This window comes from Caenorhabditis briggsae, assembly GCF_000004555.2.
Source record: "Caenorhabditis briggsae complete genome, chrX, whole genome shotgun sequence".
Taxonomy (NCBI): Eukaryota; Metazoa; Nematoda; class Chromadorea; order Rhabditida; family Rhabditidae; genus Caenorhabditis; species Caenorhabditis briggsae.
This window is the reverse complement of record NC_013491.2, coordinates 6,644,010-6,665,921: the sequence shown is the minus strand read 5'-3', so window position 1 is coordinate 6,665,921 and position 21,912 is coordinate 6,644,010. Positions and strand designations below refer to the sequence as shown.

At 36.2% G+C, this 21,912-nt stretch overlaps 3 protein-coding genes across 3 annotated transcripts; 2 read left to right on the top strand and 1 right to left on the bottom strand.

The window, feature by feature from the left end:
- Nucleotides 1-2,434: 2,434 nt before the first annotated feature.
- On the top strand, nucleotides 2,435-2,587 carry CBG27584 (the record flags this gene model as incomplete). The annotated part of the gene is made up of 1 exon (XM_045239299.1): nucleotides 2,435-2,587. One exon carries the CDS (start codon nucleotides 2,435-2,437, stop codon nucleotides 2,585-2,587), a length of 153 nt encoding a protein of 50 aa, XP_045099943.1.
- A 323-nt stretch (nucleotides 2,588-2,910) lies between these two features.
- CBG17255 lies at nucleotides 2,911-5,651 on the bottom strand (the record flags this gene model as incomplete). The annotated part of the gene is made up of 10 exons (XM_002644197.1): nucleotides 2,911-3,075; nucleotides 3,132-3,683; nucleotides 3,970-4,087; nucleotides 4,132-4,217; nucleotides 4,268-4,425; nucleotides 4,490-4,595; nucleotides 4,684-4,958; nucleotides 5,007-5,097; nucleotides 5,147-5,222; nucleotides 5,506-5,651. 10 exons carry the CDS (start codon nucleotides 5,649-5,651, stop codon nucleotides 2,911-2,913), a joined length of 1,773 nt encoding a protein of 590 aa, XP_002644243.1.
- A 14,082-nt stretch (nucleotides 5,652-19,733) lies between these two features.
- CBG27583 lies at nucleotides 19,734-20,312 on the top strand (the record flags this gene model as incomplete). Its single annotated transcript, XM_045239298.1, has 4 exons — nucleotides 19,734-19,837; nucleotides 19,883-19,976; nucleotides 20,019-20,073; nucleotides 20,197-20,312. The coding sequence occupies 4 exons, from the start codon at nucleotides 19,734-19,736 to the stop codon at nucleotides 20,310-20,312; spliced, it is 369 nt and encodes a 122-aa protein (XP_045099942.1).
- Between the last annotated feature and the right edge of the window lie 1,600 nt (nucleotides 20,313-21,912).

Below are 21,912 nucleotides of genomic sequence, written 5' to 3'. Positions count from 1 at the left end.
AAAGAACAACTCCAAGACAAAAACGTTTGAATTATCACAAGCCGGAAACCGGGAAAGAATCGACCACGGCTTTCGTTCGGAGCCAGAAGGAGCGAAGATCCCATTCCTTTCCCAGGCACTCATTACTAGCCTGAAGAACGAAGTTCCAACTGGAGAACCCAACACCACCAACAGCTTGAGATCCACCACATGGCCCGTCGGCAGCAATGGAGCTCTCCGCAACGCCATCACGCCGGCCAGAAGCCTCCCCACCAGACTTCAAAATCGGACACATCCATATGGCCTTCATCCCACGCTGACCTCGTAAGACTCCACTTGCAAACAAGTCCCCGTAGCCAAAAACGGGTGCCCGCTCACTTTTCCTAATTAAAAGACCAGGGACGGTCCTCGCTAAAGGTGGTGTAAGGGTCTGCAAGACCCTTATTACTCGGTTTCCCATGTAATCGGTTCTACTGTTTCTAGTCTGATTCCTTAGCGCCACGACGTGCCTTTCTCTCTGGACTTTGCCCGAAGAGTCATGAAATACCATTCTTACATGTGACATATTGGCTCTAAGAGATCAAGATAGAGATTCCCAATCCTCCAGTCCCTCTACAGTCTCTAAACCCTGAATCATCCCGAATTCCAATGACGATTCCCATCGCCCCCACGGCTGCAGAAGCTCTAGGCAGCGGCTCTCCAAGATCTACACCATCTTTTATTAAATTCCTCATTTTCCATTATCTATTTGTCAGCATTTCTGTAACCCCGCCCCAAATTCCATTTATTCCCCGTTTGTATATAAGCCCATTCATGTAACCCTAAAGTCACGATTACACCTTATTCTTTTGTACAGGGCACAAGTCGCCCTTTTCCCCTAAACCAAACCTAAGATTAGAGAATAAATAAGCCTATTTCATATCCATGAACTCTTTATTATTGTATTGTAGGTATGAAGCTGATAATTTATCAGATGGTCAGTTCTGTTTATTTTTAAAAAATTTACTAACAAGGTTTGATGTATGTCCCTGTTGTTCACAATCAGTTTCAAAAAGGTTTCGATGTCCCCTTATCCCAAAATCAGAACTTCCCGAATAAACCTAAAAATAACAAACTCGTTGTTTTCTCCAACTCTAATCCCATCGACATTTACCAATTATCACAACACACACCAGGAGCCATATACGCAAAACACTCGTTGTTGTTTATCTGTCTGTCAAGTTTTTGGTAACAATCCAAGAGATTTATTCGAATTGCGTAGCAGCTTAAAATTGCACACTGCGAACAATGACAATTTCTATCTTGTCAAATCCCAACAAATCCATCAAGGAAGAGGAATTCTTTCAAATAGGCGCTTGCTCTTGAGGTAAACAATTCTGATAACGATGATGATAAGTGTTTGTTTGGATCAGTTGACATTACTGATTGATGTATCGCAATTTTCGAATGAGGAAGATTAGAAATTCGACATTTTTAGTAATCTAAATTTGAATGACACATCCCTGTGAGAGATCATATGAGCAATAAATTAGATTTATTGTGAAACCTGAAATTGGAAAAGTGTTGTATAAAACTACAGATTGGAATTCAATGAAACTTTGAAGGTTTTCAGAAATTCAGAATCCAAAAAATATCGGGACCCTTTTTGAAACCAGGGATGTGAGATAAAGAATCTGGATTTCCAAAAATTCTGACCGGAATTTTTTCTTTTTTTTTTTGGAATTTTAGCTGTTTGGACTACGCTATGCCAGAGGCGCCTAGCAGGTTTCAATAAGAATTACTTTTAGTTTTCTTCATTTTTTTTTGAGTTTCCAAAATATATTATACAAGTTTTCAAGTTTGAAACATGGATATTCCGAAATACCGAAAAATTATTAAATTTTTTTCGAAAATTTGAACATTGAAATTAGCGTAAGAGTGAATGGTTGTAGAGTATTGTCTACAGACGGGGTTCAATGAAATTTTCAGGCGAATTTTTCAATCTCGAGACCCCTGTACGCCAAAAAACACTATCGACGTTTTTATTTCGTAGTTCGTGAAATACAATTGTTGTCCCCCTAGGCATTAGTCACACTTTAAAACTATCACCGTTTCAATCCTGCTTAAAATTTTTAATCTTGTAAAAAACAACACCATAATCATGTTAATACAAATCGTCTTCTGTTTTGTGTCCTATACTTCCGATACATAGAGCAATGATGTTTTGATGTCAGGAGAAGTGCAGTTTAGTTAAGTGATTTATGATTTTATGATCTAGGTAGTAAGACTAAAATCAGGGGAAAATCTGTATGAAAAAATCGAAGAAATCGAAATCAAAAACCATATCAAATGTTACCTCCTCTTTTCTATTTTTTTACCAAACCACAAAAATCGGTTAAAAGTACAAACGCAACAGCGTGTAGGCCAATGATTCTTGATTAGCAATATAACAATCGGCAATGAATAAGTGAAAAAAATGTTGCAGATCTCCGCTAACCACTCGAGGCATGCATTGAAAATTGATAAATCTTGCCGCTACCTATTTCCATTTGCATTCTTTGTGTGGAACGTCTTCTACTGGTGGTACTATCTGGTATACACCAAGACTCCGGTGGATAAAACTAAATAAGATCAAAAGTTCTTTTTTTTTAATTCCGTTGATTCCTCTTCTTCTTTCCAAATCAAGTATTTGTGATCTCTTTTTTCCCCTCTGACTCTTTTTCAACAAATATTTTATTTTCTGAATGACAAATAAAAGTTTTCAACCAAGGCATGGGGAACAAATTGGACAGTGAAGGAAGGACAAAATAAATCAAGACCCTTTAAAACGTATTTTTTGTATAAAGTGGCGAAGGACACGGTTAAAGCAAATGAGAAAAAAGAACCGGGGATTGAAATCTACAGGGGGGGGGGGGGGGCAAAAATTATTACAAATTAAAACAACTGAAACAGTTAGACATTATTAATTAAACTCTGTTGTTCACAAATTTGAACACTGTCCACTGAGGTAGAATATTGGAATCGCATAGAAACGGAATGAGATTTCCTCGGTGGCTCGCGGAACATTGGCATAGCAGTTGTGGTTGAATTGGAGCGCACAAAACGTTCAGACCTTCCCTGAAAAAGCGAAATAAATTTAGTTTGAACCTTCAAGGAAGTGTTATTCCTCTTACTTTTTGTCTTTCCTCAACATTTGCACATAAAGCAACATTCTTCATCTCGCTGAGAACATGATTGAAGACTCGTGTTGCACATTCTTCAATATCCTCTCGCGAATAAGGATGTTTCGCTTTCCCATTGTTTTCTTTGGCGTGTGCCAATAGATGTGCCACCAAAGTATCTATGACAATGATACGGATGTTTTTCCAATCAGTCGGGTTGAAGTTTAGTTTTCCGGTCTTGGCGGCGCTCGAATACTGCTTGTACATGAATTTCTTGGAAATACGGCTGCTACGATCACCAAACCATCGGAACACATCCTTGACAAATTGTCCGAACTGAACACCAACAAGGGTTTCCTGTTCGTATTGCTCACTCTCTTTTTGTGAGTCTCCATGAACAATGTTGCGGACTTCCTGGACGTCTTCGCAAAGCTTATGAATTATATCAGCTCCAAGAGTTGAGGCAAATGGACTAATTTGCTTTCCAATGTGTTCAGCAATGCGGATTTTCACAGAATTGTATTTGACGGACGTTGATAGTGTCATGCTCACCACATCCTTCTTCTGAAAATGGGACATCATTGTTTAGCCAATCATAAAATACAATTTTTTTTTCTTTTTCCTACGCTTTTTTCCTATAAATATACCGCTACAAAAGCAACGTCATGAATCATTATGATCACTAGACTCTAGACCAAAAAACAACGCTAAAAACGAGACAAGGACTCGTCATCCGATAAAGTGAAGCCCCACACAAATTGCTAATTATCTTCAAAGGGACAGATCATTTTTCTTCTATTTTCTTTTATTTTCTCATTCCTAAAAGTATATTTGACCAAGCTGGACTCACTCTGCAGCTTGGGAATTTGTAGAAGAGAAGCCAGTTAGTAGCACTATGAACGACCAAAAGCATATTGGAAGCGTCGGTTAGGTAGAAGGAATTGATATAGCCGTCGTAGTCTCCGTTTCTGAAATTGTTTTTGAGTATGGCAAGATACTGTAAATGTCTTACTCCATATTTCCATATTCCAACAGTTCTAGTAGAATTGTGTTGAACATGTATAGGGTGTTACATAGGATGAATTTGAAATTAAGTAGCTGGAAATTCTACATTGCAGAAGGCTGAGGGCGAGTTACAGTATGCTTACCGACAACCGGAGTGGCATATTTCGATTCATTCTCATTCCGATTTGAAAGTTTCCTACGCTTCTCTGACTGCATGCTTGGATAGTACGCACTGTCAATGTTCCGATGACTATGATTGGGGTTGGGGCACGAAATAGGAGGTCCGGGAAGAAATGAACCACTGGAAAATTGGAAATGAACACCAATTCTCAAAAAAATGGGTACTACAAAATCTGTAGACTTACAAAATCTATAAATTCGAGTCCTGTCATCATAATAGGGTTTCATCATGGTATGATTCTTGAACGTTGGCGCGCCTTGATCATCAACGCCCATTTCGAAACAATCAACCTGGAACAAAGAAACACTATAAATCCTCAATTTTCCAAGAAATCAGAGAAATAATCTCTAACCAAAGGATTAGTGGGAAAACTCTTACAAGCTCGTTTTCAAACGGGACCGGTAGCAGATTGAGGATGAATGCACCAATAGTAATCCCCACACAAATCCAACCGACACCGAACTTTGCTTTCCGAGTACGCTGTTCCAATGGTGATGAGACGGCCAGATATCTTTCTAGAGTGATGGCAAAAACTTGCCAAATTGTGCATGACACACAGAAAGATGCGAAGGGTTGGAGGAAAAATAGAATGTAAGAGAAAGGTCCATAGATTGGGGTAACACTGTAGATCAGTGATGGGATACAGTAGGTTGCTGAAATTGAGATGTTATAATTGTTGCTCATTCTGCAGTAAGTCTTACAAAGACAGCAAAGTAAATACAACATATCCCAGAAGCAAATCATCCCTAGATGTACAGCCAGCCGTCTTGAAAACACCCGAGAGCTGTAGATCTGTAAGGGCAACTAGAAACATTATGAGTCATTTCTCATGTCCTCATACCTGTTTCACAAGAAGGCAACTTCCACTAAGCCCGAGCAGAATCAGCACTAATGTGAAGAATCCATTATAGCGATAACTGAAAGAGGAACATGATAATAGAAACATCTCTGAGACTGAGGTGTTTGCGGAAACGCCGAGTTTTCTCGTTCCAAGCAGGTCACTTCCTATCCGGATTTAAGTTTCTTCATCGTCAGAAATTTTTACTTTTTCCGAGGAAGCGGCATGATTCACACGCTAAACCTGACTTCCGTCTTACAGCTTATGCTTTCCAACTTTTCGAGGAAGAGAAATGGAACAAATCCTATTAAAAAGAGGAAGAGCTCACAAAAATCTCAAAAAAAAATCTCAAAAAAGCGTACCTAAAAGTTTTGTAGTGTGCATATTTGGTTCTCATTTGTGTCGACACATTTTGAGGTGTGGCCATCGTGTGCAGCCACATCTCCATATCGAAACACCATTCAAAAGTAGGCCATTCGAAATCTGTTGCATTAGTATTCTCCTCCATATTGTTCTAGAAAATGTTTTACAGAAAACTATAAAAGTTTAAAGAAAGTGAACTTGAAAGGTGAATGAGTGGAAGGGGGTGGGGACACCACATTAATTGGAGGAGGAGCAACCTTGGATGAGAAGCGGAGAGAAAAAAAAAGAGGGGTGGAGTCTCCTCAACATGGATTTGAACTATGGAAGACGTGGGATTTGAGCGAGGAGAGAAGAGAGAGAGAGAGAAGAGAAAAAAAAGAGGGTGAGAGATTACATCATTAGAATTTGAGGGATGAATTCGGGAAGAATTTGAGGAAAAGGAAAGGAGATTTTCACGGTTCAAGTTGCACTGAACATCAGGAGCATAACGAAGTGGTTTCTTGGAATCCTACAAACCTAAATTAGATTTTTTTTGCAATATCCACAAAATCTGATCATACGGTCCTCATTAAAAATGACTGATTAGGATAGCTGAAAGGGTGTGGAAAACAATAATTTTTAGAATGAGGTCATGAGAAGTACGTTGATGAAACTGAACAGATCAAATGGAAAAGTAGTAATGAATCACAGTTCTGTATTTGATATTGGTCTACAGTAATCTATTACCGAAAAAACATATTTTCAGTTGAGTTTCAGTAACTTTCGGGAGTCTCGATTTCAGCTGTCAGGTTTCCGATCATTTTGAAAATTTCGAAGCGTGTAAAACATACCAAGACGGAAAATTTTGAATTCGCAGAAGTTTTTGAAAATTCCTAACTTTTCAGCTACTCGCCAATTTCTGAAAGACATCTTTTTTGGCCTGTCTTTGTACTGAAAACGTGAAAAAGGGTGCTTTTTAGAAATCGGCACATATATAAACTAGGAATTTTCGAAAAGTTCTGTGAATGTAAATTCCTCAATCTAGGTCTGCTTTAAGCCCTCCAAAATTTTCAAAGTTATTGAAAACTTGACAATCGAGATCCTGACTACGGAAAATGGCCGAGATAACTGGAAATCTACTGAAAAATACGTTTTTGTATATCTTACTGTAAAAAGATTTCCTCGTGCTATAAAGAAGATAAATTGATAAGAAGTACAAACCATTCGCTGACTAATACAGTGATTTTCTAATTTCAATTCTGAATCTTCTACAGAAAACCAAAACAATACGATTTCGTACCTAATTCTTGATACACTATGGGTTTGACCTGTTCAAGACCAGAACATTTATAGTGCGCGGGTAGGGATACGGTATCAGTTGCAAATCGGGTTTCCTTTCTCACGAGATTGACCGTTTCGGTCTTCTTTTTCCCTTTGTCAACCTGTCGTTTGTCATTTAGATCACCCAAAATGGTTTCTCTCTTATGGTAGAAAACGCAACAACCACAAAACTGATCGTTTTCCGTTCCGGCAGCACTTTTCTACACTTTTCTAAGAATCTTTTTGTTCTTTTATAGTACCCTTTGCCCTGACATCTTTGATGATTATAAACCACCCGAAATTCGGGAGAAAAGGCAGAAAAAAATAAAGGGAAAGAGAAAGAAAATTGGTGATTGATAGGCTAGTTAGAAAAAAAGAGGGAAGGAGAAGGAAATTGAGAGGATTCATGTGTGTGTGTGTGTGCAGACATCTACTGGCAAGTACAATTTCGGAAATTCGTGAGTGTCCTGGGTGATGCCTAAAGAGTCGGGAATTTCCTAATAATTTAGTATTAGTACGTGACAGAATGAGAGATACGAAAACAAGATTTTGGAACATTATTCTGAATATTTATGTAGATAAAAATATTTATAGCAACCCATCTGATGTCATTTTCATGCAAAGAATTTCTTTTGAGTATTCTAGTTCTAATGGAAAATTTTTTTGGTTTTTGAGCTTAGCTTCAAATTCATCCTTTTCTTAATACATCCAGTTTCTTTATCGTCCTCTTATCAGTTCGATCAGTCTGAGCTTGCTCAAAATAAAGTTTTTGAACCCAAAACTAACTAGGGAATTAAAAACGTTTTGTAGTATTTGAGTAGTTTATCTAGAAGTACACAAAAAGTACGTGTGATGAATAATGAGAGAAAATGAGTTTCTCGTTTTAATTGAAACAATTAGAGTAATTGTTCCTAAAAGTCACGAGCGACTCATTCGAAATGGGGTAAAAGGCTGGAGAATGGAAAAGAGATCTGTCTGACAAAGCTCGAAAACCTAAGTCAATATCATACTGATTTTACAAAACACAGGTGAAAAAACGCTGGTTGACGTCTATTGTTTGTCACTTCTTGAGATCAAACAATATAGCTGGAACAGTTTGAATAATTCAGAATATCAGTTTTTGAGAAAATTCGGAATTTTCGTATTAAATCAGGAAAGTTCGGAATGGCCATTTTGGAATTTTTTGGAATATCAAAAATTATGGAATAATCCGCTCCAAAAAAATTGGGTGTTCCTATAACAAAAGCTCTATAAATCGGTTTAAAATTGACAGAATCCAAAAACATCAAAAAATTGAAAGTATTCGTGTCCCTTGATACGCTTAAAGAAAATTTTTACCCCTTTCATTCATCGTAGTCCAAATTTCTATAAATCCGACAAAGAATCGGAAATTTCCGGTCGCAATTTTCAGAATTCCGTGTTTTCAAATAAAAAATCGAAATTTATATAAATTCATTTCCGTAGAGGTCGCTGTACAAATTTAAACCGAAAAGAATATAAGCGGTTTTCAGATATTTACTAGGCAACACAGTTTTCTAGTATTCTTAATAAAAACAAAATAGATCAGACATGAAAAAATCGTAAAGTCAGATGATTTTCAGAATCAAGTGTCCTAGAAAACCGATGCCAAAATTGGATGAGCAATAGGGGAAGGGCTATAACAAGACTCTCACATTTTTAGTGTCAGATTGCATTTTTTTTTCCTCCTACGCATACCTTTTTTGCAGTTACTAATTGGCATCTATAAGAAAAATCTAGCAAATCGAGTCAATTAACTTTCTCATCTATCTCACGCAATAGATATTTATTGACGATGTAAAAAAGATGGATTTATCAAAACCAATTTGAAAGTACAAAACTTGTTTTGATGCATGGACAAGAAATGAGAAATTTGTAAAAAAAAATCAAATGTCCAGTCAAAAGTGCTTGCAAAAAATATTTTGAAAACCAAAAGCACCCCGGAAGCTTCCATTTTTATTTACCCACAGCACTTTAATTAAATTTTTGGGGGTTTAACCCCTTTCGTCTTCTTCTTTCTGAGATATGAAAAAGAAATAGGAGCTAACGGATTTGTAGACATACTCAGTAACGTTCGGGCGGGCTGAAATTGCAAGTAATGCAAAATTTGATGCTTCGAAGAGAAATGCTCCAAGGCTATTTAGACGATAATTACTCACGCGGTTTGCTGTCTCGAGACTGATGAGTCAAACGAAAAAAAGAATTCTCGATGAACTTTTCCGGCTCGAAGAATTCTATATTTATTTTTGTTTTCTCAAAAATTTTGATATTTCACTTTTTACTAGAAAGAAGGATCATGCGGGCTCCAGAGGATCGTAATCAGCGGCAAAAACAGTTATATAAACTATAAATTCAAAATTCACAAGGATTAATATCCGGAGAAAAAAATTGAAAAATTTCTACAAAAATTTCTACAAAACATTCTCGCTACACTTGTCTTGTCACACTTTTTCCATAAGATATATGCCTCCAAACTTTCTTGGGAACGTCAAAAAAGAGAGGGACAATTAAAACAGAAAAGATCTGGTCTAGAGTTAAGAGAAAATCGGAAAAATGTTCTATGTAATAATGTCATCTGTGGAAATTTCAAATTCAAGGGGAAGTCGGAATCAAGATGAAATGTATGAGAGAGAGAAGAAAGTTTGCACCCTCCACCAAAACATGAAAAGGAGGGGGGGATTCCTCGAAAAAATTTGTTTCAGATCATTCTAAATTCCATGTGATGGATGAGTCAAAAAGGAAGAGGAAGTGAGTACATTTTTCGTGTTCTAAATGTGTTAACATGAACTTTTCAAAAATTCGAATCAGTATTACTATCCTAGATGTTTGAAAAATCACAGCTCGAGCAGGCATCATATGCACACTTCGAGTTCAATTATCTCAGTTTCTTTGAATGAAATCAAAAAATGTTCAACTGATAAAGTATTCATTATGATATCAGCCACATTTATTTAATTGACAGATTTTTCTCACAAAAACCGAGATAATTGAGCTCAAACCAGGGATTTTCGGAATGACCTTTTCGGGATTTTTCGGAATGTCGAAAATTCCGATTTTTAAATTTCGGAATTTCGGAATATTCCGATTTTGAAATTTTTGGAATTTCGGAATTTTCCGATTTGAAAAATTTCGGAATGTTGAAAAATTCCAATTTTAAAGTAGAAATTCCATTTTTCCATCACAAAACGCCGAAATTAGGAGATAATTGACGGAAAGATTCTGAAAAGTCGTGAAAACGCAAAAAATTGAATGTATATCTGCCCGCAAGCAGTTTTTTCGCGACATACCGTAGTCCAAAAATTTCTTTTTCCAAAAAAAAAAAACGCTTCGGAAAAATTCCAACCGGAGTTTGATTCCGAAAAAAATCTTTGGAAATATTTTGACCGGAATTTGATTCCGAATTTTTTTTCGGAAGTTTTCGAAATTCCGAATTCTGTTCCGAACATCCCTAGCTCAAATTTGACAGTGTCTGGGCCCTTCTATTACAGGTTTCACGGTAATTGGTTTCTCACAATCATAAACTCTGACAGATACATTTGGGAAAACACAAAAAGACTTTACGAAGATCTTCAAATTTGACTAACAAAAAACAAACTCGCCAACGCAGTTAAGGCACGTTTCAGTTTTTCTCGTAACTCTTATCCTTCTCAATATCAAATCTTGGAATTATCCCCAACTTATCCGAAACGATTTTGACTCACGGAATAGAACGAAATACGTGTCAACAAAGCAAAATGCACAAATTCAGTTTATCTAGAGAATATTTATACTCATGCGATTAGTTTCTCGACGTTTCTGGAGATTGATAGGGTGGGAAAGTTTTATTTTGGTTCGGGGAGGTATAGAAAAAACATCACTACGTGAGTATCCTTAGAATGCTGACAATGATGTGTTTAGCAAGAAATGGGAATGGGGGAAACAATGGACAAAATTCGAGGAATGTAGATTAAGGCTCTAATCTCACGATTTTATCAATGGTGCCGTCCTGTGCCTCTTCAGTTATTACGTGTCTCGCTTCATGCTCCACTGGCTACGTTTTCTCATTTTTCAAAACTATAGGACTTCTTTGAACTTGGAATATAGAGAAATCTCAGGTTTCTCAATTTTTCGAAATTAACGTTTAAGTGGATCTGAGGCACTTGAGTTCTTCTTCCAGTAAGGAAATTTCTAAAGAGTTGAGGGTGGAATGAGAGCGCAAAAAGTCAGATAAAGGGACCTCGTGCATTCTCAACAAACAAGTTTCTAAGTTTGGGGTGGGTTTGCAGGGTTTAATTATGAATCGAAGGAGGAAAGAAAACCTAAAAGTATAATATATTAAAAAGTTTTATGTGTAAAACCTAAGTTTTGAAAATTTTCATAAATGAAGTCTGAGATCACTCCCACACATATTTGATCGAAGCATTGCCGCTTCTCAGGATCATTAGTCCGGGAAACCCAAACTTATTTCAAATCTAAAAATAATTTTTTTAGAAAATTAGGATCAATTAGGATCATGGCTTCACGGTGGGTTCCGTTTCGTTCCGTTTCTTTTGGGAACGTTTCGTTTCTTTTGGGAACAAGAGAAAATTAGGGTGCGTGGATACTAATGCCTCAAAAAATTATATTTCCTTTCGCTATACGATTTTAATTGAAAATTGGGAATCGTCAATGTGGTGGAAGATATTCGAAGAAGGATTTGAAATGGGCAATTGAAAAAAAAATTCTATTTGACAAATGTGGACCACCGCAAATCAAAGTATTCATGCAGACCATTTTTTTCTCATTGTTAGTGTTAAAACCAAAACGGATGAGGTACGACGTGACTTCCCGTGAAAATGAGGTTTCGCGTTTTTAGCGAAAGTCAAGACAGATCTTAGGCGCTTGGGACGGTGCTCCTTCACCTACTTATAGTTCCAAATTGGCGTATTCAGATTATTGGTTATTCGGAGATATACAATCTAAAGGGTAAGGGGTTTCACACTATTTATCAGGAAAAACTGAACTGAAGGAATACTTTGATTTACGGCCAGCTGGATTTTGGAGGGATGATACTCACAAATTGTACTGGGACAAGTGTTAAAATTCACAGAAAATTTTGAAAAGAATATTTTTCAACTTTTTGAATTACTGGATTCAATCAAGTCCTCGTTTCTGAACGAATGTTTTGCCATACAAAACAAATGTCTTAAAAGATCTATTCAAATGATAGCTGACGGACAAGCACTTTTCGAACAAACAATAGTACAGGCTGAAGCGTTTTTTTTCGAAGGATTCTTTAAATTACTTTACGGTAAGATGAAACCTGCTAAAAATTTCCGGGAAAATCCTCTTCTTTATTAAAACACATTTTTATAGAATCATTTTTGGAACACTTGAACTCCTATCACTTTCAAGTGACGTGTTGCAAAAAATGAGGGAATATTCTGTATCATGTCGACGTACTTGTTGTTTATTCGAAATTACGGATCAGATTGCCTCGGTTGTGTTTATTTTTAGGCAAGATTACCTCTTTTCCTCCTGCTCTCTCATCTTTCTCTCATCATCTAATACAAGTTTTTGCAGCATCCCACTACGTCAGAGGAGGACAAATCTCACGCTCTGATCGTTTTGGTGATAGCGCTTTTTTTCTTTGGGTTAATTATTCAGTTCGAACTTTGAAATTCGCAATGAGAACTTGGAATAAATTTAAATGCAATTTTTGAGCTATCAGTTTTGCGCGACGCGTCATGGGAAAACAAGTACTTAGAGGAAAAGGAAAAAAATATAACAAATACGAAAATTTTGAGTTCATGGTTCTGACTTGTAGAATCTGTTTTGAGAGGGTTAGAAATTGAAGGATTGAAGTGAGCGAGTCAGGATCAAGATTGTTTTTTTGGGATTCGGGTGGACTGGCTCACAATATTTGTTGTTTAGGAATGAGTCAGGTTGAAACGATTCAAATCGACCTACTTATATAAACTAATCGTTTAAACTTGGGCTGACGACAAGCCGAAATGGAGTCATAACCCGATTTTATAACAAAAAAAATTCTCAGAAATTTCAAAAATGATGGAAAAGAAATAAACATAACCAAACGTTGTTAACCGTGATATCGGGAGCTTTTCAGTCCTCGCGAAAACTGATCATTAAAGGAAAAAAGATCTAGGAGTTTTTGGATGTTCATCCAGAAATTCAACTACTCCAAAGAAATGCATACAGTACCGGTATATTGAAACGCATTTCTCAGTTCAGCTTCATTTTCATCATTTTCAGAGTCTGAAGCTCATTTCTCTGGTTTTTGCAGAGTTAGACAAACCTAAACTGAAACAGTCCGGAAAAAGTCTTTCAGAAATCGGCAAATAGCTAAAAAACTAGAAATTTTCAAAAAGTTCTGCGACTTCCAAATTTGTAACTATTCGATTTTAAACCTTACACTTCTCAAAGCCATCGGAACCCGCCGATATTCAGACTCATGAAATGGTGAAAATGTCCAAAAATCAAGTGGAAAAATAGGTTGTATATTTTATTGGCCGACACTGTATATTCCCCAAAAATCTGTCTTAAAATGTTGGTAACCTATTGAACTACGCGGTCGTTGCCTTCAATTAACTAGTGACCGATAGATGAATTCCGTTTTATAGAGTTCAAAAAAACTGGGTTCAATTTTTCATAAATTACAGTGCGCCATTTCTGGCTAGATCGAAAAAATCGTTTTTTCTTCAATCATCTTCAATATATAAAAAATCAGAAAAAATGACTTCCGGTGAACACAGAATCAGGAAAACACAAGATTGATTGGCAAAAATATCAAGATTAGATGTCCAGGACCGGGAAATTGGTATCGCTGACAACTTCCATTCAAACTTGTTTGGGTTAAAACAAAAATTTGTCTGGAAAAATGAATTAGACGAAACTTGTTGAAAATATGGTATGAAAACTGTCGAAATGTTTTCAAATTTTTTTTACTTACGGTTTCAAATAATATGAAATTCTAAAAAAATTAATTTATGGTAGTGCTAGCAGATTTTTGAATTTTGAATTTTCCGGAAACAACAAAAAATCGAACAACGAGTTTTTTTTTGAAGAAGTGAGCCTTATATCATCTAGCAAACAGTTCCAAATTATCAGATTTTTCGTCTGGACGTGAGAATTGGGATATATTTCGACAAAATTTGTAATTCGCTATTCCTATACATCCGGAGAGACAGACGGGGAGACGCACCGGAATTAGTCTAGGACTCAGAAAACATGCTAGACTGGGAGGTAGTAGTCGGCTGGGAGGGACATATTATTACCGATTAAAACGAGAAAACCAAGACACCCTGGCGCGTAAACACAGACACCGTTCGGAGGGAAATGATGTGCTCCTGAATATGATCAATGAGCATATTAGATGACAATTGGTGTTAAAGGTTGTGTTTTATTGAGGAAGTGTTCGAGAAAATCAGAAAAGATTAATTAACTAATTTGTTAATTCAATTTATTTTAACGTGTTCCAGGGCTCCTAGACCAAAACTTCAAAAACTGTGAGAATAATAAATTCGGTGAGAACAAAACGGTTGACGAAGCTTCATCGGTTTTGAAGGTCAACCAGTCTCCAATCCGACTAGACAAGCCATTATGATGAAGGAATAATGGATGAATAGGAAAAGAGCTAAAACCGAAATGGATATTATCTCCAGACAGAAAAAATTGTGTCTAGTTTCCCGTTTCATTCGAATCGAAATGTTGCATTTTGTTGCACTCTTTAGTCTACGTAATAAAAGTGCACACAACGTAATCTGAATTATTTGAAACTTTTTTAGTTTTTGAATGTTAAAAAAATGTTAGGGAAAAGTTCAAAAGCTTGAAGATAGCTAAACCATATTTGCAATGGAAACACAGGGAAGTGTATAAGAAGTGTATGAGAAAATGTGAAGTCACATGGAAAAGAATTCGCACATGCCACACACACTAAACACATCAGATTTTGAAACTTTTACCAAAAGTTTTGTTTCTTCCCCGAGTTCACAGGTGAAACATAAAAGCACACAATGCAGAAAAATTAGGTAATTGCGTCAGTTTGTGATCTGGAATAATTTATGGGTGTGCGAGAGAACAGATATCATAAAACAGCTGGATTTAATATTCAGATAACATTGTGAACGGATACTCTCAAAGAAAAGTAATTGTTATTGTTTTTAGGTAAGGAAGTCAGGTTGATTTATTTCAGGCAAGTATTGTTCTGTTTTTCATGTAAGAACAAAAAATAGAAAATCAAAGGTGGCGTCCGGAAAAAAGTATATATTGTTCAGTTCCTAAATAAACTTTCAAATATGATATTCTATGTGCTAAATACCCGTTTTCTTCAAAATGTTCGGTCCAGTATCACAAAATGCTCAAAAAGGAAGACAAACGATGATTTGAAAAGTCGAAAAAAACGTGAAAATCTTTAAAAATACTTTTGAAAATGATAAAAATGCTTGCAACTAAAAATTATTTTCAGGTAAAACATGCGAAGAAAATTTCAATTTATTAGATTAGGTTGGAAGGAAAGTGACTTCCCTTGTTATATTTGTGAATAATACAAAAATCGGATTAAGCCAAGATTAGCAGTATGCACCGTCGGGGGGACGACGAATTCAAACGCTTCCAAAATCGAACGCGACCCAAAGCCGAACATGTATCGAAACAGAACAGGAGCAGAATTGAACTGTGCGCAACTCGAACAGTGTCGGAGTCGAACTGTCCCAAATTGGAACGCTGTTAGCCACGGGGCGCGCTTGCATTTTTTTTTTTTTAAATTTTTTTCCCAGCAAAATTTGATTGTTTCCTCGAGAAAAATTGTTTTTTGTTGTTTTTGTTTCTAATAAAACTGCCCTGAGAATGATTTGTATATATTTTTTAAGTTTTCTGGAGAAAAAAGTCACTAATTTGAAGAAAAATGCTAGCGCGTCCCGACTAACAGCGTTCCAATTTGGGACAGTTCAACTCCGACACAGTTCGAGTTTCGCACAGTTCGATTCTGCTCCTGTTCTGTTTTGATACATGTTCGGCTTTGTCGCGTTCGATTTCGGAAGCGTTCGAATTCGTCGTACCCCCGCACCGTCGTGTTTCACAACATGTTGTCAACATTCAGATAACTTGTGAATACCATACCTCTAAAATCCAGCTAGCCGCGAATCAAAGTATTCATTTTACAGTGAGAAAAAATGGACTGGAGGAATACTTTGATTCGTGGGCAGCTTACTTTTGGAGAGATGGTACACACAAGTCACCTAAACATTGCCAAAATGTTGTGGACCACGACGGTGCATAATGTCAATCTTGGATTAATCTTCTTTTTGTTTTACTTACTAATAAAAAGATGGACAGTTACTTCCCGTCAACCTAATAAAAGCTGCAAAGTTTTATTTAGCTGACTAAAAAAGTAAAGTACTTGGGGATCGAAAAATTGTAGAACACCCAAAATTTGGTTCCAGGGGTATTGCACATTTGGGATGAAACTGCACTCACAGATTTTCAAAAACACAAACCTATTGAAAGCACTGAAATTTAAAAAAAAATCATAAATCCGCATTTCAAGCCGAATCCTAAAGACCTCTATAATTCTGGAAAGACTCATTTTTTTCAAGGATTATTTTGAAATGTTTTTATTATTAAAATATGAATATAGATGTAATTTTGGCTCCGGGACGTTTCGTAGCGAGACGATTCGCAGCCGCGCGTTTCGCAGCCAGGACGTTTCGCAGCCGCTATTGTCTCAAATCGACAAATCTCATGCTTAAAGTATATTTTTCTCGTATTTTCTTGATTAATTATCTGTTATTTTTCATTCTTAATAGCATTTATCAATTTCGAGGCATCGATTTTCTATTAGCTATCAGAAATACACATAATCACATTTTTGTGTTATTTTTTAGTTATTTTCTCTAAATATGTGTATTTCCCCCCCCCCCCCCCCAAACACTATTAAGAATAAAAAATAATAGATAATTAGTCAAGAAAATACGAGAAAAATATACTTTAAGCATGAGATTTGTCGATTTGAGACAATAGCGGCTGCGAAATGGCTGGCTGCGAAACGTCCAAGCTGCGAAACGACTCAGCTGCAAATCGTCTAGCTACGAAACGTCCCGGAGCCGTAATTTTAAACAGAATGAAAATGAAATAACTCCACCGGACACTATCTTTAATTGGTCAAAAATGACTTTAAACTTTTTTATTGAAAATTTCACGTATTAAAAATGATAATTATAATTTTTGAAAAATGCATGCGCCATTTCTTCAACATTGAGCTCAACAAAACCATAATACAATTAAAAATGACTCTCTTCTTTTTCATCTGCTGCTTGGAGAGATAATTACTTTTTCCTTTTTATTCCTCATAAGTTCAGTCTCAAACTTTCAACTTTTTCAGAGACATCATTGTTTTTTAATCAATCAAAACAGGGACGATCACCAAAAACAAAAAAGAATAGTGGTTATTTGATACTGGTATGCTCATACTGAAATTAAAAAGAAAATGCGTAGAAAAAAAAATAAAAATCGCACACCAGAACATTTTTTCCATGTTTTTGCGCATTGAAATATTCTTCCAAACTTCAAAAACTGTTATGTCAACCTGAACGATTGACGCACTTCCTTTCGTCATATAAATCTGAAGAAAAAAAATTCTATGCAGAATAAAAAGCACAGAGTGCATAGTCACCAGAGCTTTTTGTGGGTTAGAATTACTGAAAAATCATGCTAATCTAGAAAAATAACTACAGCCGAAAAAATGGAAATACACTCTGTTTTTCAATCTTCAGTGAGCAAAACGACGAAAAAAAAACAAATGACAAATAGAGCTGATGAGTATGGTAATAAGCCTCATTTATTGCCGCTTTTCTCGATTTTTTGCTTTCAATCAAGTCGGTATGGAAATCAAAGCCCAATGAAAAAAAGAACATTTTTATGATTATTATCTAACTTAAAAAACATGTACAACTTCCTGAACGGAAAAACCAAAAGATCAAAAATCCGAAAAAAAAATCCTGTAAACATTCTAATAGAAGACCCAGCTGTGAGTACACTTTGAGCTCAATTATCTCAATTTTTATGAGAAATTGAAAAACATGTTTCGGCTGATGAAATGTTTGTAATATCATCATAAAAATTTTATCAGTTGACACGCTTTTGATATCTCCTATAGAAATTTAGATAATTAAATATAAAGCGAGTGTATAGACCGTCTATTTTGATTTTTTTTGAAGTGTTAATTCAATTGAGAGAACATTTTTTACCAGTTTTTCCGTGTTTAGTATCCAGAAGAACTCTCCGAAATTCACATTTTTGGCTTCTTTTCCGAAATTTTTGTCGGAAAGATATTGTTTCATTGCAAAAAATTCAAAAAAAAAACAGAATACTGGAAACCCAGGTCAACGTACTTGTAAAATTCCGGGCCGGGCCGGCGGGCCTGAGGAAATTTTCAAGGCCCGGGCACAGCCCGGAAAGTATTAAAATTTCTGTATTTTCGGGCCACATTTTGAGCTCTCAATATAATTTTCTCAATTTTTTTTGTTTTTGGATTGTTTGTCTGTTCGATCTAAAAAGATCGAAAAAACTCGAAAAAAAATTTTCGATCAAAAAAAAATCATTTAAGGGTCCCCCCTTATGTGTTTTTTGAAATTTTCAAATCTTGTGAAATGACGTTCCCGGCCGGGCCGGGCCTTCGAAATTCGGAACAAAGTCCGGCCCGGCCAGTTACAAGTATACAGATCAAGAAAATTCCGGAAAAATTTTGGCACGGTACATTGCAAAATTTACTGTAATAGAAGGTCACCCTATACGTACGCTTCAAGCTGAATTATGTGAATGTTTATATGAGATAACAAAATATGTTCGATTGATTGCATGTTTTTCATAATATCACCAACACTTTATCACTTGACAAATGTTTCATATTTATTATAGAACTTGAGATAATTAAGCTCGAAGTTCACATTTAGAAAGAACTTATATTTCAGTGTTCACTGTAATTTTCAAAAAAAAAAGAAAAAAGGACCAGCGGCCAACAATCAGTATGATTAGACGTCTCCAGACGATGATGATAATAATAATATCAGTTCTTTTTTTTTTCTGACACACTGATACCTCTTATCTTGCCGTGAGTTAGCCTGAAATTGCATGTAATTTTTGCAGATATGATATCAGTTGAAAAATATTTAGAACTTTTTGCTGTTGTCTGAAATTTCTCATGGGTATTTATTTTGTCTGAAGCGGGGAGTGATCAAGTCTGGCAAAAATGAACCTAGTTTCACAAGATTAAAAGGTCGTAAATGATAAAAATGTTGTCCTAGAGGTCAGGAAAAAGGAGTTAAAGGCATAAGAACACGCGGCAACCAAAAATTATAACTTTTGCAAATACTCTAATAAAAAGCCATCTTATACTTGCATTTTTAGCTCAATTATTTTAATTTCTATGAAAGAAAAGAAAAATCTGTCAACTAGAAAATTGTATTTCTCATTATTTCCAACATTTTATCAGTTTACACATATTTGATATCTCTTACAGAAATTGAGATAAATAAGCTTGCAGAGCAAGTATAAGGTGGCCTTATTAAGAGATTCCCACTAAATTTGAAATTTTGGCTTGAAAATCATCTGAAAACAATAAAACATTGTTCTCGGTGAACACCTATGTCCATTGACATCACGAAACCCAATTTTTTCCAGAAACATCTTCAAAACGGGATATGCTTTACTTCATCATCCAGGCCAACTCTAACTGAAATATCCCTCTTGTTCGTAACGCGGCGACTTATACAAGAGACAATCCTAAACCCGATTATTTCATCAGAATCTGTGTATATTTGGGACCTAAGATGGATATTCTCCCCGTTAAGAATGCCAAAAGAAGATTTGATGTGCGTCACAAACAACGTAAAATGGGGTCCGAGAAGAGCCCATTTGCTCATTTGTTCTCAAAACTATGGTCGACTTGAAAGCTATTGCCTCTCCCAAGGTAGCTGTTCCAATTGCTGGAATTGTGATTCTCATTGCGGTCTCCACGTTGGTAGCGATATTCTATATCAGGTAAGCCACCAAATTGTGTTCTTCAAAAAAATTTAAGAACTCCAGAAACCCAACAGTAACCGATAGCCTCTTTGGCACTGGTGGCAATTCTACCGAGCCGGGAGATTCGTCTACCAACGATCATGTTACGCAATCCGAGGTAAGTGACGTCATTCTTCCCATTCATACTGTGGGGTTTCAGATGGGATCGTCTGCTCACCTTTTGCAAACAACCACACCGGGAAACCATGAGGAAAGTGAGTGATAATTTTGATGAATCACCCTATCAGTGCAGTAAACAATTTCAAAATTTTTTTGTTGATATGATAGCAATTTGAAAACTTTCATATCAATTTTTTGCACATTTCAAACCAATTTAGAATCCACCACTCCATCGTCTACCACCACCGTTGGACCTGTCACTCTTCCGATGACCCCATCCTTCAGCCAATCTTCGACTCCAATGCACGCCATCGAACCTGTCCAACACCTCTAAAAGTTTGCTCTCTCCTCTCCTTTCCAGCCACGATTATGCCCTTTTGTCTTATACTCTCCCATGATGATAATGATCCTATTACTTTGCTTTTCGCCCCATCCTCTCTTTTCTCCCCTACCCAACACCCAACTAATAAATGCAGACGTAATGGGAGAATGAGAGAGAGAACAAGATGTGTGTATAAACATTTTATTGCCTTCTCTCTCGTTTTGTACCATCTAGTGTCTTCTTATGAGTGTGTGTGTGTGTGCATGTGCATCGTCTACTGATAACGTCCAAATGTGAATAGCCCCAATGAATGCTTGGAAGGAAGGTGTTTTACGTCTGAATAGACAACATACGGACAGGATGGACCAAGAACATGGGCCGTAGTCAAACGATTGTAACCTGAAATTCTGAAAATATTTATCAGCTTGACAAAGGCACTTTCTTAAATGCCTAAAACAGTAATGGACAATCAGTCAACAAAATCGATTTCTCAAATGTTTTTTTTTGCTGATGAGAAAGTAACGACGCAAAATTTTAGGCCCATGAAACATTAATTTTTAGGTACAAAATATACTGAAAATTACGAAAAATGTTAATTTTTAAGAGCCTACAACTTCGCCATGTCCTTTTCTCACTAAAACGGAACAGCATGTGAATGCAGTTTAAACTTTTTATGACTAGGTTATCTGTTCGCGATTCTTTGAAAAATCAGAAATTTTGAAATAAGTCCGTCCGGGCGAGAAATTGGACAGAAAAGTTGGTACAAAACTTAAGAATCAATAAGACACTCTGGAATTTTCGAAACTGCAAGGAGCATGACAAGTCTTCAAAATAGAGAAGCAAAAACAACTAAAAACACTTTTCAACAAATGATCACCACCACATTGGTGAAAATGTCTGGTATCAAAACCGGTATTCTCTTTTTATACAGAATTGATAATGTTATCTTCAATTGATTTCTCTTCCAACCATTTCTGAGCTACGGCGATATCAACGCAATCTTCTCCACGATAATGTTGCCATAATTTCTGATTATCAGTTACTGATAGTTTCAGAACACTTTGTTTTCTGGGTGGTTTTCAACATTTCTCTTTCTCCTGCACTTTTTGTTCTTCTAATTTTGAATTGAAGAATCAAAAGTGGCGTGAAAAAGTAAAACTCTCGACTGAATCGTCATTCGACTGATAAGAAGACAGTACTTCATTTCAAAAGCTCAATTCTTTAAGCGCAAACATTGAGAAATGAAGCGAAAGCGAATTTTCGGTTTAACAACATTCTGATGACTTAAACCTTGTACCCTTCATTAGTCCACCCACGTAGGCATACTGTAGATTTTTTGAAATGGCAGTTTCGAGAGACTGAAAAAAACAATCAATTTTCTGATTACGTTATCGATAGAAACAATTATGGTGTCGTTTATCTTCCAATTGATTAGCTTTTTTGTCTGATATTGAGGTGTGAAGTGATATTATGTGCGTGTGCGGTTTATTATCAACAAAAAACCCCAAATTTATCAATTTTTTCCTTCAGGTTATCTTATTGAACTTGAACAAGATTGTGAATGGGTTAAAAATGACTATGTTTTTGAAAGTTGTAAAATTGAGAAACTTTT